This window comes from Paraphaeosphaeria sporulosa, assembly GCF_001642045.1.
Source record: "Paraphaeosphaeria sporulosa strain AP3s5-JAC2a unplaced genomic scaffold CC84scaffold_15, whole genome shotgun sequence".
In the NCBI taxonomy this organism is placed as follows: Eukaryota; Fungi; Ascomycota; class Dothideomycetes; order Pleosporales; family Didymosphaeriaceae; genus Paraphaeosphaeria; species Paraphaeosphaeria sporulosa.
Window position 1 is genome coordinate 51,760 of NW_017253374.1, and position 14,681 is coordinate 66,440.

General features: G+C 53.9%; 8 protein-coding genes across 8 annotated transcripts; 4 read left to right on the forward strand and 4 right to left on the reverse strand.

Annotated features, from left to right (window-relative positions):
• Positions 1-75: 75 nt before the first annotated feature.
• CC84DRAFT_1130879 (uncharacterized protein) lies at positions 76-1,788 on the reverse strand. Its single transcript, XM_018175875.1, has 3 exons — positions 1,647-1,788; positions 1,105-1,597; positions 76-1,049 (listed from the first exon to the last, which is right to left on the reverse strand). The coding sequence occupies exons 2-3, from the start codon at positions 1,529-1,531 to the stop codon at positions 181-183; spliced, it is 1,296 nt and encodes a 431-aa protein (XP_018029539.1). The 5' UTR covers positions 1,532-1,597; positions 1,647-1,788; the 3' UTR covers positions 76-180.
• A 198-nt stretch (positions 1,789-1,986) lies between these two features.
• Positions 1,987-2,620, forward strand: CC84DRAFT_1157001 (uncharacterized protein; the record flags this gene model as incomplete). Its single annotated transcript, XM_018176995.1, has 3 exons — positions 1,987-2,328; positions 2,383-2,452; positions 2,508-2,620. Exons 1-3 carry the CDS (start codon positions 2,143-2,145, stop codon positions 2,618-2,620), a joined length of 369 nt encoding a protein of 122 aa, XP_018029540.1. The 5' UTR covers positions 1,987-2,142.
• Positions 2,621-2,702: 82 nt separating this feature from the next.
• On the reverse strand, positions 2,703-4,681 carry CC84DRAFT_1199941 (feruloyl esterase B precursor; the record flags this gene model as incomplete). Its single annotated transcript, XM_018181643.1, has 3 exons — positions 2,703-4,020; positions 4,069-4,385; positions 4,663-4,681. The coding sequence occupies 3 exons, from the start codon at positions 4,679-4,681 to the stop codon at positions 2,737-2,739; spliced, it is 1,620 nt and encodes a 539-aa protein (XP_018029541.1). The 3' UTR covers positions 2,703-2,736.
• A 276-nt stretch (positions 4,682-4,957) lies between these two features.
• CC84DRAFT_1157009 (monooxygenase) lies at positions 4,958-6,749 on the forward strand. The gene is made up of 2 exons (XM_018176996.1): positions 4,958-5,395; positions 5,447-6,749. The coding sequence occupies exons 1-2, from the start codon at positions 5,359-5,361 to the stop codon at positions 6,742-6,744; spliced, it is 1,335 nt and encodes a 444-aa protein (XP_018029542.1). The 5' UTR covers positions 4,958-5,358; the 3' UTR covers positions 6,745-6,749.
• Positions 6,750-7,780: 1,031 nt separating this feature from the next.
• CC84DRAFT_1104494 (MFS general substrate transporter) lies at positions 7,781-9,450 on the forward strand (the record flags this gene model as incomplete). Its single annotated transcript, XM_018175062.1, has 3 exons — positions 7,781-8,002; positions 8,055-8,114; positions 8,185-9,450. The coding sequence occupies 3 exons, from the start codon at positions 7,781-7,783 to the stop codon at positions 9,448-9,450; spliced, it is 1,548 nt and encodes a 515-aa protein (XP_018029543.1).
• A 126-nt stretch (positions 9,451-9,576) lies between these two features.
• On the reverse strand, positions 9,577-11,526 carry CC84DRAFT_1264194 (uncharacterized protein). The gene is made up of 5 exons (XM_018185290.1): positions 11,419-11,526; positions 10,959-11,375; positions 10,599-10,835; positions 10,225-10,544; positions 9,577-10,177 (listed from the first exon to the last, which is right to left on the reverse strand). The coding sequence occupies exons 1-5, from the start codon at positions 11,517-11,519 to the stop codon at positions 9,600-9,602; spliced, it is 1,653 nt and encodes a 550-aa protein (XP_018029544.1). The 5' UTR covers positions 11,520-11,526; the 3' UTR covers positions 9,577-9,599.
• A 1,013-nt stretch (positions 11,527-12,539) lies between these two features.
• CC84DRAFT_384912 (NAD(P)-binding protein) lies at positions 12,540-13,643 on the forward strand. The gene is made up of 2 exons (XM_018185994.1): positions 12,540-12,737; positions 12,791-13,643. The coding sequence occupies exons 1-2, from the start codon at positions 12,704-12,706 to the stop codon at positions 13,609-13,611; spliced, it is 855 nt and encodes a 284-aa protein (XP_018029545.1). The 5' UTR covers positions 12,540-12,703; the 3' UTR covers positions 13,612-13,643.
• Positions 13,644-13,675: 32 nt separating this feature from the next.
• On the reverse strand, positions 13,676-14,560 carry CC84DRAFT_1264196 (uncharacterized protein; the record flags this gene model as incomplete). Its single annotated transcript, XM_018185291.1, has 2 exons — positions 13,676-14,052; positions 14,113-14,560. 2 exons carry the CDS (start codon positions 14,558-14,560, stop codon positions 13,676-13,678), a joined length of 825 nt encoding a protein of 274 aa, XP_018029546.1.
• Between the last annotated feature and the right edge of the window lie 121 nt (positions 14,561-14,681).

Genomic DNA, 14,681 nt, shown 5'->3' on the forward strand with positions numbered 1-14,681 from the left:
TCCTTTTCGCTAGCCATTCTAATCGTATTCTTAGCATGATTAGCAGATAACCCTGATCCGGAGCTGTGAAGTTGTGAGTGGAGGGCATGATGATTGATCGCATCTCATTGAGATTGATTAATCTGCGAATTTTTGATACGAGGAGCACAAGAATCCAAATAATAGAACCATCTCTTCCGCTCATAGCCTATGTTCCGTCGCCCTAATCGCCTGCCCATAATCCCCCGCATTCGGCGTTCTCACAATCGTATGCGTATGAAACTTCTTCGGCTCCGTGTTGCTCAAAAACACACCCGAGTGATGGTCAAACTCCAAAATCACTACAGGGCTCTGTATGCGGTAGTAAAACGCGTCGTCGTCGCCATATCCGCCGATCCAGCTGAAGTACGTCTCTTCGAAATGCGATTTGATCTGGTCGAGGCGCAGTTGTCGCGATTTGGTTGGGAGGTAGAGCAGCATTTCCTCCGCGATCTCTAGGACTAGGGATTGCTGATCTGGGGTGAGAGACGACACGGTGACGCCTTCGTAGGGGACGATGCGGTTATCACGGAAGGCGCCGCAGAGGTGGCGCTGGTCGTCTTTATTCCAGCGGTCAGTAGCCAGATCACCTGTCTGCTTCATGCCATCGTCTCTGAGATTTTTGTAGATTTGCGCGGTCTGTTGCTGCTCTGACGTCAGGCTCTGCATCAGCTTCAGGCCAATGTTTCCCTTCTTGTGGAGGATTTCGGTGCCCTTCCAGGGACCGGCGTCGATGATGTTGGGCTCGGCGCCGGTGAAGGTTGGGCTGATGGTTATCTGGGGGCCACGGAAGAAGCAGGCGATGTCGAGGTGGTGGCCGTAGAGGAGCCATCCCCAGGGTGATGATGGAGATGCAGATGGGGTACCGAAGAGGAGGAAGTTGTATGAGTCCTTGTTCATTATTTTGGGTAGCTTGACGCATTCGCCTAAGAAGTGGTTGATCCGCATCGAGGCGAGGGCTTTCTGGTAACCTTCTGGGGATAATGAGGCTTCAATGACTTTGTGGATGGCGTCATTCGTCGCTTCAGGTACTACTTGCATGTCAGCTCGGCCCCTTCGAACAAAGTTAAGGGCGCCTGTATTTACCTTCCTCGAGCCTCAGCCCAAACGGCCTCAGCAGGATCTCCGGGTTCGACCATGCTCTCCACTCCTTCGCATTGACAGGATATTTCAACTTCTTGCTCTGCTGCTCATCCAGCTTGCTTAACAAGTCTTCAGCCTTCTTTACAATGCTCTCAATATCAATACCTTCATCTCTTGCCTCATACAAGCCCTCCTTCACATTGCCATCGCTCGTAACGCCCTTGAAAGGTTCCTCATACAGCTTCGCCCATGCTTGAGTAAGCTCGAACAACCACGGCGGCGCGTGATTGTCCTGGAAGAACTTCGCGTATTCGTAGACGTCCTGCTCCGCTGCAGTCGTGAAACGTGGAGTGGCGAGGTCGGGGAGATGTGCGCGGAAGGCAGCTGAAGCCTCTTCGAACGAAGACATTCGATGGAGAGTAGAAGGCATGATCCACCAGCTCAGGGATGATTATTACACAGCGATTGAAGTCGGATTGCGTGTCAAACAAATCCACTGTGCTCCTCAGCGCAATGCCTTCGCAAAACATTAATATAGCTCTTACCTCGAGATATCTCCTGATATTTCTGTCCCGAAGCTTCTGAGCGTCACTTTGAAGCTCCTACGTTTTCAATAGTCTACCGACAGCGTTGCCGCGTCGTCTTTGTACAATGGCACCTTTCGAATGGCCCTCTAACGCCTCGTACGATGAAAACGTGCAGTGTTTACGACCGCGATCGCAGCTGCCCCGCACCAGCCTCGCGCGCTCCAAATTGCCCCACTATGACCTCCGCACTACCGCCACCATCGCCGGTCCTCGGTCGGCGCTACATGTACACCCGAACTTCGGTCAGAGTATCGTACAAAACATCGGCTGCGAACATTGCACTGCGACGATGCCATCGTAAGGCTTGTTATTCACTAGAGTGTTGAGACGCGTACGATAGCACTCGTATATAGGCTAGCGGTAGCAATAAACCATTATACCTTACCAATTGGCGATCCAGAGACTCTGTGGCTCCCTTGTATCTAATTTGACAAACCATCGAAAGCAGAAGAAAATGCCAGACACACGCAAAGGACCATTCACGCTCGTCACCGTCAACACGGCGCCAGACCGCGCAAAGAGACTTATAGCGCGCATGATCGAGGGCCTGAGTGATCGCTACGACATCACCCACGTTGACAACTGCTCTTCCATCGACCAGGTCGCGGCCAAAGTGCGGCAGCATCAGCCGAATGTCTTGGTCAGACCTCCCGCAACTCTGTCTGGCAGAGACGAAACACTGATACAGGAATAGTTCTCAGCGTCAATGTGGTCGCCGGAGGAAGCGATGAAAATTCGTGCTATTGCGGAGAGAGAACGTTCGGGTGAGTGGTAACGATGAGATGATCGATGCGTAGACACTGATAGGTTGCTTCGCAGGTATCAAGACCCACGCGATACCGCAGGGCTTGCAAGTAGAGAGAGGTCCGGACGCGATCGTCGAGTATTTGTTGCAAAACGTACCGCCTTTACTTGACTCCGTGGAGCTATAGCGAGACCCCCCGGGGGCGTGACAGATTTGAAGCGGTTATAGAAATGATAAATCATAATGCACGAGGTGGTAGTACCATAAAACGTCTCAATTGTGTACTAGAGCAGCATTGAAATCTCAGTACGGGAGCTTGCACTCCCAGCTGCTCGCCTTGTCCACCTCCCCACTTCCTGTATATTTGGCCTGCTTCGGGTACATGCATAGCGGCCGCTGCCTCATCACCTCCGCCTGTGTCGTATCATTGACGTACTTAGTCCCAATGATCTGCTCCGGCGCCGTGCCATTCTCAACCCAGGCCACCATTGCAAGCAGCGCATCATGCTTCTCATCCCTGAACCCTGGAACACCGTATACTGTGTTGCCCAGGTTGAGCGCCTGGTTCGCGCCGGCGAAATACCACGGCGCATTCACGTTAGCAAAAGTTCCAGCGCAGTGACCCATGCCTGGGACAAAGAAGAAGCGGAAGAACTCGTCGACGTCGATGCCTCGTGGTTGCAGTTCGCGCGTAACTTGATTGTAGAAGTACGGTGTTGAGCCAGTAGGGATGAGGCCGTCAGCCTGGCCGTGGTACGACAGAATCTTTCCGCCCTTCGCATGGAATGCGGACAGGTCGAAGCCAACGGTGGCATTTCCGGGCTGCACTTTGTCGGCCAGACGCTGGATGTCTTCGCTGTAGTTGTAGAAGTCCCAGTCTGGGCCGAGGCCGAGGAAGTACTTGACGTAGTCCGGACCAAGAGGGTTGGGCGCGTTGCCGGATATAAGGACCCACTGATTTTCGCTTCCGAGGTTGAGATGCGGGAAAATGAAGGTCTGGTTGTCGCCGATGGAATCGGTGTAGATCTTGTACAGGGTGTCGATCTGTGGGGATGTAAGGCAGCCAGCAGCTGTGGCATTCGTGACGTTCGACGCGCAAAGAAGCTCTTCTGGGCGAAAGTTGCATCCCTGGGGATCAGAGATGATGTTGTCCTTGAGGCCATCTTGGGGATCGCACTGCTTCATAACTTCTGCAGCAACCGCGGGAAACAATGATGACGGTATGTGGTAATCCGCGGTAGTCGGCAAATTGTAGAGAGCCACTTTGACAGTCCAAGGCTGAAGGTGGGATGTCCACCAAGCAGGTGCACCCGCTAGAATTCCATCGAAGTCCTCAGGATATTCCTGCGCCTCTTTGAGACCTTGACGCCCGCCAGTCGAACACCCTGAGTAATAGTTGTATTTTATCTCCTTCTCGTAGAAAGCGGCTGTGATGGTCTTCGCCACGACGACCGACCCGTGCATGGCCAAGTGACCCCAGTTCTCGACCTTGTCCGGCTGGTTGTATGCCCACGTTCCATCGCTGCTAGATGAGTTGTGGCCGGTGTCGGTGGACATGCTCGCAAAACCATACCGGCTTCCTGGTGCCTAAACAATGTTAGTGTCTTATAGCAACCACTACACCTTTACACGTACCATGTCCATCCAATTGATGCCACCAGCAAATCCTCCATTTCCAACGGCAAGAAATCTTCCATTCCACTCGCTGGGAAGGAACAGACCGAAGCCGAAAGTCGTGTTACCGACCGACTGTACCTGCACCGAGACGGCGCACAGCGCAGGCAGTCCTAACGGGCTAGTAGGATAACCCGTGTCGCCTGCTGGTACTTGGAACGTTCCATTGGCCTGGATTGGATACGCGAAGTTGACGTTCGCGTTGTGCGGCAACGCGCTTTGTATCGCAGCAGGGGAGCACTCGAGCGCGCTTGCAGCGCCTAGAAGCGCGCCGTAACCTAAGATTGAGGATCGCATGTCTGCTTGGGCACTTTGACTGTCACGACAAAGCGGCAACAACGGGAGTTGGTCAGTTGGCGCGAACACTGGGCAGGTTGGGGTCTCGACATCTTTAAAAGTGTTATTGAGGGCGGCGAACGATTTCTCCTAGTCTCGGCCGCGTTGCCTTAAAGCGAAGGGATCAGAGGCTACTGTACCTGGATGACGGGCTACTGAACCTGGATGACCTGCGGATATCCCGGTCGTCAAGGTACCGGTCGCTGGGACAGCAAGGACCAACGTAATCTTCCCCCATGGCTTCATTTCGGTCCATTGGCTAAGTTAGGCACCGTTACTACACAGTCACACGAACAACACCACCAGGAGAAAGGGTTAGCATCTCGCACGTCGCATATACATGGTGAAGATGTTTTGGTGTTGCTGACATCTGATACAGGAACCCGATGTTGAGCCGCAAGATCGCTCATTGGCGGTGGGGCGTCTGCGGGGAAGCTGCAGGTGTGGGACAAACGTGCCTCGCGCCGGCCTCTCTGATCGGCATTTGAACTTTTTGCCCCAAGTCTCTCTCCTCCTCCGCGATCCCCGCCACAACCCGACGCTACACGGAGGCGCGCGATCAGCTGACTGGGGAAGCGCACATGCACATAATAAGGATGCCGATCCCGCTGCCGTGAACCCTGGTTCAACGTCACTGCCCGAGCGCTTTTTTGTCCGCTCGTTGTACGCGTAGATACATTTATCCAAGGTCTAGCTCCGACTGTTCGGCCTCTGCGGATACTCTGGACGCGCATTGTACGAAGGTTTATGGTTTGGAGAAGAAATATTGTTACGAGCTCGAAGCGCCAAATTATAGAAGTATAGAAGTTCGCAAGGGGGCATCGTAGTCGAAGCACACTTCCCTAACCTAGATACCCAGCCAGCGGATTGCGCTTCATCCACATCCCTGTCACTCTCTCGTGTTCCACAATCATAATGGCCGAAAACTTGAGGATAGCAATCATTGGTGCAGGTATGCTCGATCACCCCGAACTATGCAGCAGCAACTGACAACCTCCCATAGGCATGGGTGGTCTTGCAACCGCGCTGTCTCTAGCAAAAGCCGGCCACAAGAACATCACCATTTATGAAACCGCACCCGGCCTAGGTTTTGTAGGCGCAGGCATCCAGCTCGCTCCCAACATGGCGCGGATTCTCGACCGACTCGACTGCTGGAAGCAGATTGCCGCCGAGGCCGTTCAGTGCGCAGATACATCTATTCGCGAAGGCAGCTCCGACAAGGAACTAGGCCATGTAACGTTAGGTTACGTGGAAAAGACTTATGGATATCCACACATGGTCGGGCACCGAGCGAGCTTAGCGGGTGCCATGTACGATGGATGTCTGAAAGAGCCCGGAATCAAATTCGAGCTTGGTAGCCTGATAACGGACGCGGAGTTCGGAGCAAAGCCCAGCTTCAAGCTGACACCATTGAAGACTCCGGATGAAGCTCGACGTGTGGAATGCGACATCTTGCTGGCTTGCGATGGCGTGAAGAGCCAAACTCGCGTATCTATGCTGCAAGTGCTAGGAGAGACAGCAGACGTCAAAGATTCGGGCCAGGCTGCATACCGCATCATGTTGACTCGGGAGCAAATGAAGGACGATCCCGAGCTCATCAAACTCCTTGATGCGGACACTGTCACGCGCTGGATAGGCGAGAAGAAACACATAATTGCCTACCCCATCCACAACAAGCAAATCTACAACATCTCCACAGCACAGCCGGACGTCAACTTCGCAGGCGCACCGAATTCTACATACACGACTAAAGGTTCCAAGTCCGCGATGATGGAAGTATATGGAGACTTCTGCCCCATGATCCATCGGATGCTGGACCTGGTCCCGGACGGCGAAGTCGTCGAGTGGAAGCTGCGCGTACACGAGCCGCTCAGCACCTGGGTGCTCGAGTCCGCAGCGCTAGTAGGCGACGCATGCCACCCTACGTTACCACATCTTGCCCAGGGAGCCGCACAAGCAATCGAGGACGGAGCAGTTCTCGGCGTCGTGCTTGACCCCAAGCGCATTGCAGATTGCAACCCTTCCACCATCACCAGAGCCCTTAAGATCTACGAGAAGGTGCGGAAAGAACGAGCGGAGGCACTGGTGGAGCTGGCCGCGGAGAACGGACGGTCAATGCATCTGGGGTCTGGAAAGGCGAAGGAGGAGCGTGATAAGATTTTTGCGGCACTGAAGACCGGCAAAGGGCCTGTGCCAGATAAGTGGGCGGATGCGGATGTCCAGCGTATGATCTATGGAGTAGACATAATAGCTGAGGCAGAAGCTCTCTGCAAGGAGGAGGGTTTCGTTGCGAAGTTGTGAGTAGCGTCCTCAAAATTTTCGCTGCATACTTTTGGCAACTATGAGATTAGTGTTCATTGAATCTTTCCCTTTGCTGCGTGATGCGAGACTGCGCGATCGCGAGATAATGCAGAACAACCAGAAGAGCAATTCCTCGGAGCTTGGAGGCGCTAATCGTGAGTTGGTGCCAAACAAATCAAGCCTCGGCCCAAGATGGCCCGCAATAATAGACTCGTGGGGGGCCCACGGGGGTCCACAGCGGCACTGAGGATGACACTGCTGACGTGCCGCAACCCCGGGATTCCCGAAATTCTGTCGGAAATTCCATCTGTCTGCGCAAGGATTCACCTTACGAAGTATCAAAATCGTAAATGTGAAGGAACAGGAAAATTCCCGGTCGTGTGGTGAAGATTCCGTTGAGCGGACATCGGCGCTTGTTCTTGAAGCGACAAGCTTTGAGGTGCCAGCCGCTCCGCAGCCTCCCGCCTTGGTATCAGCCGCTTCATCATGTCTCTCGCACATGCAACCCTAGTCCACCACCAAAAATCCTAGCTGGATTGACCAGCTAGCTCCATCGGTAGCATCCGACAGCCAGACCGAAACACCAGCCAACCTACTAACGCATGCAGCCACGCGGCCCCTTACTAGTGGCATTTTCACGAGATGCACATACCGAAATCTTCATCCGAATTCTCTCAGACCGCTAACGATGAACGATCTCTCGCCCTCCCTTGAGTCGTGTGCGGCGCTGCCCTGCCGTGGATTAGTGCGCGAGCCAGATGAGTGGCGAATAAAGCCTAGCACATTCATTGTGACGATAGACGCCTGCGATCCCTGCCTGGACCCCATGGGACGCGAGCGAACCCGGGGACTCCACAGCTCTATCACTTTCGTTTGGGTCACCGCGGACCTGGAGGCGGGACGTGGAGAGAGTACAAAGGGGCGAATGGTCCACCTTCTCTTTCAAAAGATGGGCGCTCTCTTCTCTTCTTTCTTAATAGCTTGCCCGCCTTCCAGCGTTCTGTTTAGAACTTGATTTCTAACTGCTTGACTCATCATGTCGGAATTGGAGAAAAGCACCACCTTTCACGATTCCAGAAATGGAGCTGTTCCTGAGTTGGAGAATGCCAACACACACGGCACTTACCTGGCGGGAGACGAGATAGCCAGGCTGTCTGAGGAGCATCGCCAGTATCTCCTCGAACGACACGGCACACTCGAACTCGATCCCGTCCCTTCCATGACGGACGCAGATCCTTACAACTGGCCACGATGGAAGGTAGTGTACTCTCTGACATAGTTCACTGCTCCTATCACTGACCATTTCGCAGAAAATCATCAACCTGCTGCTGGTGGCATTCCATGCGCTGATGTCCACCTTCATGGCTTCGGTAAGTTTCGCTCGACCGAGACATGTATCACCCTGTGTGGTCTCCTACTAACTTTGTATCCGCACTTTAGGGAATCATTCCTGCTTACGAGAACATCGCTGAAGATCTCGGTGTCACCCTACAGCAGACCTCCTACCTCACCTCAATACAAATTGCCGTTATTGGCGGCGCGCCACTCTTCTGGAGACCACTATCCACCCGCTACGGACGCCGTCCCATCTTCATAATCTCCTTGATTGGGAGCATATGCTTCAACATCGGATGCGCAAAGACGAACACCTACGCCGCCATGGCGACCTGCCGCGCCTTCGTCTCCTTTTTCATCTCCCCCGCTGCAGCCATCGGCTCCGCCGTCGTTGTCGAAACCTTTTTCAAGCACGAACGCGCCAAGTTTATGGGCGTTTGGACAATTATGTTGACTATCGGAGTTCCCCTAGCCCCATTCATCTTTGGGTTCGTCACATACAACGTCGGGTACCGCTGGATCTATTGGATTTTCGCCATCATCAACGGCGTTCAGCTCTTCCTATATATCTTTCTCGGGCCCGAGACGCGCTTCATCCGACACCACAAGTCCATCCAGGACCTCCCAAGCTTCAAGGACTCGTACTTCAGGTTCCGCCGCATTGACCCGACCCCTATCACTGCGTACGAGTTTGTCTCGCCGCTGAGGCTCGTAATGTACCCTTGTGTCATGATCCCCGCCGCCTCCTACGCCATGGTCTTCTTGTTCGCGAGCGTGCTCTCGACGGTCGAAGTCCCGCAACTCTTCGGGGAGAAATTCCACCTCAACGCCCAGCAGATCGGCCTGCAGTTCCTCAGCCTGATCATCGGTTCGGTCATCGGCGAGCAGATCGGCGGCCGCGCGAGCGACATGTGGATGCGTAGGGGCGGCAGGAAGCGCGCGGACGGACGACCCGCGCCGGAGTTCCGCCTGTGGCTCACATACCTGGGATATGCGCTGGTCATCTGTGGGATCGTTGTGTTCCTTGTGCGCATCGAGCAGGCGGCGCCGCTCAAGTGGAACGTCACGCCTCTGGTGGGTGTTGCCATTGCCGCAGCGGGGAACCAGATCGTGACCACTGTGTTGATCACGTACGCGGTTGATTGCTACCACGAAGAGGCTGGAAGCATTGGCGTGTTCATCAGCTTTGTGAGGCAGATCTGGGGCTTCATCGGGCCGTTCTGGTTCCCGCAGATGTTTGAGCATGTGGGGATAGCAAACAGTGCGGGTGTTGCGGTTGCGATGCTTGTTGTGGTTAGTGTGATACCAACGTTGGTCCTGCAGTGGAGGGGGAAGTTCTTCCGGCAGAGCGAAATGAAAGCGAGGATATAGGCCGACATTGGATTGGCTCGATAGGTGTAGGATAACACGACGAACCTCATACGGTCAGATTTCACGCCTTCATGGGTCTCTAAAACCATCACTCGATGATCTACGTGAATGTTCTCACATGCAGGCCTGCTAGATTCCAGCATCAATCATCAGCCACTGTGATCCATGGATAGAATGTCCTGCAACCACTCATCACCATCCATGTTGAGGAACTGTCCCCAGAAGTCCACATCCAGATCCGATCCAGACGCACCCACCCTGCTGTCCACATCCATCTCATCGGCCACCTCTTCACCAGTGCGCAACTTGGCAGCAAACCACTTTTGCACTCCCCTCGCCATGGGAATCAACTTTCTGTAAAATGCCGGTATCTCGTCCAACGGTTCATCCAGCAGAGCACCCAATCTTGCAGACGTCCTAGCAAAGTAATCGCGTAGCTTGAGCTCCCGATCGACTGTCTCCGTGCAATTGTCACCGCACTTCACGGAACACAATAGCAGTGCTAGGAAGGTGTTGTGGTTTGACTGCGCGAAAATGTGGGCTGGCACGTCTAGAAGTACGAGAGGATCGAGGGATATCGGCACGAGTGCATCGTTGAGAAATCGTATAGCGGAGATACAGTTGCGTAGGACCTCATGACGTGCCTCTGCGGATGGGAAGAGCGATTCTTCAAGACAGCATTCGTAGAGGCAGACGCGGGCGTAACCGTATTGAATAGTCAGAAGTCCTTGGTTCTGTTAATATGATCCACCTGGTGACTTCAATCTAACTCACTGGTCTTGACAATCTCAGGAGTTGCATTCCATTGCGCAGAGATCTTGGCATCCCAGTTTCGAACGTGGTGCAGTATGTCCTCGCTGGAAGACGACTGGCGGAAGATATTGTAAATAAACTCGTAGCCGCTGCCTCGCTGGCGCTGTGTCATGTTGAACCAGCAGTTGACGACGCGAAATTGTTCAACAGAGTGCTGGAGCCGACAGAGGCTGATCAGTGTCTGGTCAGTGTCGATGCCACTCTTCTCAAGGACATCGCAACATTGCTCTGCATAGTCATTGAATTTCACGGGATTGAGGTTCACGGATGTGTTCGACATGCTGATTATTTGTCAGTGATTAGCAAACGAGAAGCAACATCAAGCACAGTCTTACACAGACGACAGATAGATGCAGCCCAGGAAAGCGCGCCGCTCTTCCAAGGTATGTTTTTCGGCGAGATTTTCAGCGTGGTACTCAGTTCGTAGTTCAAAGCCATCAGTTCCCTCGGTCGCCGTTACGAAATGACGTCTTGCAAAAGGTGATCTGTTGAGATGCAAATCGACAAGCAGGCTCATTGCCATGTGCATAAAAATGCTTCGTTGACCTCGCAATTCGAGTTGTAACTGCGACCTACCATCCAACGATTAATTCAAATTACTGAAGAATGGACACAGGGTGCAGGTTAACCTCGAACACGATCACCATAGACGTCGGCCGAACGCGTCTTTCTTCGCCTCATGAGGGATGTCTTACCAATGTATCAGTAACAACAGCCCTTGAAGCAGATCCAAAGACTTCTGCCCTTTCTGCACCATGTGAGTAGCAATATACGCCCTAGCATGCGCAGTCAACTCGCGCTGTCTAGCCCGATCCTTCGTGCATCCGAGCATCGCCACCATCAATGCCATGCAGGGCTTCGTGCTCGCGAAGTCTGCTGCTGGCTGTCTGACGTCCGGCATGATCACAAACGGAAAGAATTCGAATAGCGACGTCCGGTAATAGTACATCCCACGCTCGATCTCAAATAGGCGACATGAGCCTGGCGATGCTGAGCCGTTCACAACGCCCATCGGAATCGCAATGCTTCCACTGACTATGGAAGATTCGGCTCTCTTCCGCTTCCGCGGCTCAGCAGCACTTAATACGCAGGCAACATTTTGATTGTTACATCTGAGTTGTCAGCCAGACTCTCGTTTCACTATGAAGGCCATACCTCTTGCATTTCGTATAGCCAATAGCCGGCTCGCACTTCACTTTTGCAGCAGCGCAATTTTGACATGCTTTCGATCTTGGAAGTGCGTATACCGGCGACATCTGTAATTGACGGGTTATGAAAGAGGGAGAGGACAGGAGTTGTTTTTGGGGGATGTAATATTACACGGAGTGCGGCTTACTCCCGGTATTCAAAGGCGTTTTATGGCGATTTCAAGTAGAGAGCTAGCCATGTTCATCACACCTACAACCGCCCCCAATTATAACCGACCCATTCCGGACTCATCATACAGCTATAGAATCTTGCGATAGCAATATAACTATACCGGAGTTTGTACAGAATGAAGTGTATTCGAATAAAATCCAAATTGAGCGCATTCTCATCGCCACATCGCGCAGCTGAGCTGAGGCCAAGTGAAGATCTTGCTCCAGGCATATTTTGATCATGACCTCTGGTAGTCCTCATCTCTTATTTCAGAGACAGAACCAATGGCACTCCTGGCCCTGGCGAAGTGAGAAAACGTTACTGAAGGACCGATCGCAAACAAAACGAGATGCCGGGCTGCACGCGGAGGTTGGCTTATTTCCGGTACTGAGTGCCATATCTCTACTATGTCCGTTAGGAAACTAGCCTTATTTGTTTTAGCTCCCTCCACATCCTACTCATGCTGGCCCATCCTTCTGCCACCATTCTCTACGCGCTTTCATGTCTATGGTAGAAACATTTGAAAGGTGCACTCTGTATAACATGCATCTCGCCGCTGGCCCGCGATCTCATCTCCGATGGAGACGACATATTGAGCAGAGACCCGGGAAACGCCTACAGTCACAGGTTTCCATCGAGCTAGCTGGGGGACGTGGAATATGTGCAATATGTATCGCCATCGAACAGCAACTCGGGACTATACCGCGAGGCCATTATTTGGTTGACGAGCTTTCTACAGCTAAGCGTCTTTAGAGTTGAGCCAACCCATCAATCGATATTGCGAATATGAGATATCCATGATTCACCTAGCCAGCGCACTCCTATCTCGAACGGATTCAATAATCACTTGCGGACGACTCTGTGTGCAAGGACTTTTCCGAAAAACAGCCATATGGAGAATGTGACTGCTTTCCTGCGGGCGTCATGCGGCTCCATTACCCCGCGCAGTAGGACACTTCGGTGCGGGGAAGCTCATGCTCATATTCACATCCAGACACAGCTTCGTACGCGTCTTCACACATCGTACCAATTACATACTTACCAAAACCACCTCGAAGACAGCTGACGCCACAAGTACACAATGACCACCCGCCCACGAACAGCCTTCATCACAGGTATTCTTGTTCTGCCTTGGTATCCCACCCGATGCTCCGTCTGACAGCCCCAGGCGGCTCCAGCGGCCTAGGCTACGCCCTCGCCGCGCGCCTCCTCTCACAGCACTACCACATCTTCATCGCCGACATCTCCCTATCCGGCGCAAAAGAGCTAGCCGCAACCCACAACACGCCCTCTGCCATAAAAGTCCACTACGCAGGCACCGACGTCTCGTCCTGGGACTCTCAGCTCTCGGCCTTCAAGCAGGCCCTCGTCGTCCTGGGCGGCCGCATCGACTACGTGTTCCCGATTGCCGGGATAGGTGAGCGGAAGTGGCTTCCCTTCGCGGAGGAGAGCGCCCGGGGCGAGTTCGTGAAGCCGAATCTGCAGACGCTGGAGGTTGATTTGACGGGCGTGCTGTACACGGTTGCACTTGGGGTGCAGCAGTTCCGGCGGCAGGAGCCAGACCCCGCCGGATGGCGAGGCAAGCTCGGGCTCGCAGCGAGCATCTGCGGGATTTCGCCGGTCCCCGCGCTGCCCGTGTACTCGGCGGCCAAGTACGGCGTCGTGGGGCTGACGCGCACGTATGGCAAGATGTTGCCGGCGGAGGGCATCAGCGTGAACGCGGTGTGTCCCGGGATAGCGCGGACGGGCATCAACTCTGAGAGCTTTTACAAAAGCGTTGAGAAGGACGGGATTTTGGCGTCGATTGATGGCGTGGTGGATGCGTTTGTGGACATGATCGAGGGGAGCGGGAGCGCCGAGTTGTATGTGTGTCGGCCGGAGGGGTACGTGAAGAAGGAGGAGGAGGCGTACGATGCGTGGCTGCAGAAGAGCATCGACGTGCTTGACGAGGGACATAGGTGGATCCAATACTCCGAGTCGGGACTTTGAGGGGTGCTGGTGGGCGGGAAACGGTGTCTATACGAAGCGCTTCGCATGCGGCACTTGCCCGGCATCAATCTTCCGACTGCATGTCGTACGCCATGACATTGAACACGAAGCTCTCCCCATCGACTCCCTCCATCGTCATGTTCCGCATCTCCTTGAACCCCATGCCCATATAAAACGTCTCCGCTGTCGGCTGCGCAATCAGCGTGACATTCACATCCAATTCACCCTCCTCCATCTCCTTCCTGGCACGCTCCAGCCCCGATTTGACAAGGATTGACCCAGCCCCGCGCCCCTGGTACGCGGGATGCGTACCCAGCAGCTCGAGGTAGAGCTGGTTTCCGCCGAAGGGAGCGAGATTCTTCCTCGCAAGAGCGTTCCATTGGTGGTCCCAAGCGACGGCGCGGGTGAGGTTCAAATCTCTGTGTGTGCAATTTGCCATCTCTGTACCAGCACGCGACTTAGCTCTATTAGATGGGACCAGCCCTTTTCCTACCAACTCACCTTCACTCAACGCACCCACAGGAATCGGCTCCTCCCCTCCCGCCTCTGCCAGGGCACATTGCAGCTGCAGCTGCAGCCACAGCGCACTTGCTATCACCACCCTCTCGCCATCTGCTCCAGCCTCAATCTCAACAACTTCACCTCGCCCAGCGGGATGCGCCAGAATCCTGTTGGTGAACTGTGTCATGCAGCGCTGGTGTTCCCTCGGGTACTCGCGGCGAAACTGGTACAGGTAATCCCAATTTGGCAAGTCGAAGAACGCGGCAATGGTGACGTTAGCTATAGCAGCTGCATCGTTGATGGTCGCGTTGCGGAGGCGGAGCCCGGCGTGGGGGCTGTCATTCAAGACTTGTTGTTCCCCAGCCGCTGTCGCTGCAACGTGGAGGGTGAGAACCACGAGGGTTAGCAAGAGGCCGAGACGGGGCTGGAGTTTGCACTGTGTTCTCATTTTATTGACCGTTCTAGAAATTGTGCAAGCAAGGCATTGGAGGAGATAAATGGGATGTGTTGATGTGGTGTAGGTTTCCCCCGCGTGTGACGTAACGTCCATTTCTGGCCCCCAAAGATAA

What these genes read in the sequence shown, in the direction of transcription:
- CC84DRAFT_1157009 (XM_018176996.1), top strand. Translation starts at nt 5,359, where the DNA reads ATGGCCGAAAACTTGAGGATAGCAATCATTGGTGCAG. An exon ending in GATAGCAATCATTGGTGCAG is followed by an intron (nt 5,396 to 5,446) that starts GTATGCTCGATC and finishes AACCTCCCATAG; the next exon opens with GCATGGGTGGTCTTGCAACC.
- CC84DRAFT_1130879 (XM_018175875.1), bottom strand. Translation starts at nt 1,531, where the DNA reads ATGCCTTCTACTCTCCATCGAATGTCTTCGTTCGAAGAGGCTTCAGCT. An exon ending in TGGGCTGAGGCTCGAGGAAG is followed by an intron (nt 1,050 to 1,104) that starts GTAAATACAGGC and finishes ACATGCAAGTAG; the next exon opens with TACCTGAAGCGACGAATGAC.
- CC84DRAFT_1264194 (XM_018185290.1), bottom strand. Translation starts at nt 11,519, where the DNA reads ATGTCGCCGGTATACGCACTTCCAAGATCGAAAGCATGTCAAAATTGC. An exon ending in GGCTATACGAAATGCAAGAG is followed by an intron (nt 11,376 to 11,418) that starts GTATGGCCTTCA and finishes CTGACAACTCAG; the next exon opens with ATGTAACAATCAAAATGTTG. An exon ending in CTGTTGTTACTGATACATTG is followed by an intron (nt 10,836 to 10,958) that starts GTAAGACATCCC and finishes GTTGGATGGTAG; the next exon opens with GTCGCAGTTACAACTCGAAT.
- CC84DRAFT_384912 (XM_018185994.1), top strand. Translation starts at nt 12,704, where the DNA reads ATGACCACCCGCCCACGAACAGCCTTCATCACAG. An exon ending in ACGAACAGCCTTCATCACAG is followed by an intron (nt 12,738 to 12,790) that starts GTATTCTTGTTC and finishes TGACAGCCCCAG; the next exon opens with GCGGCTCCAGCGGCCTAGGC.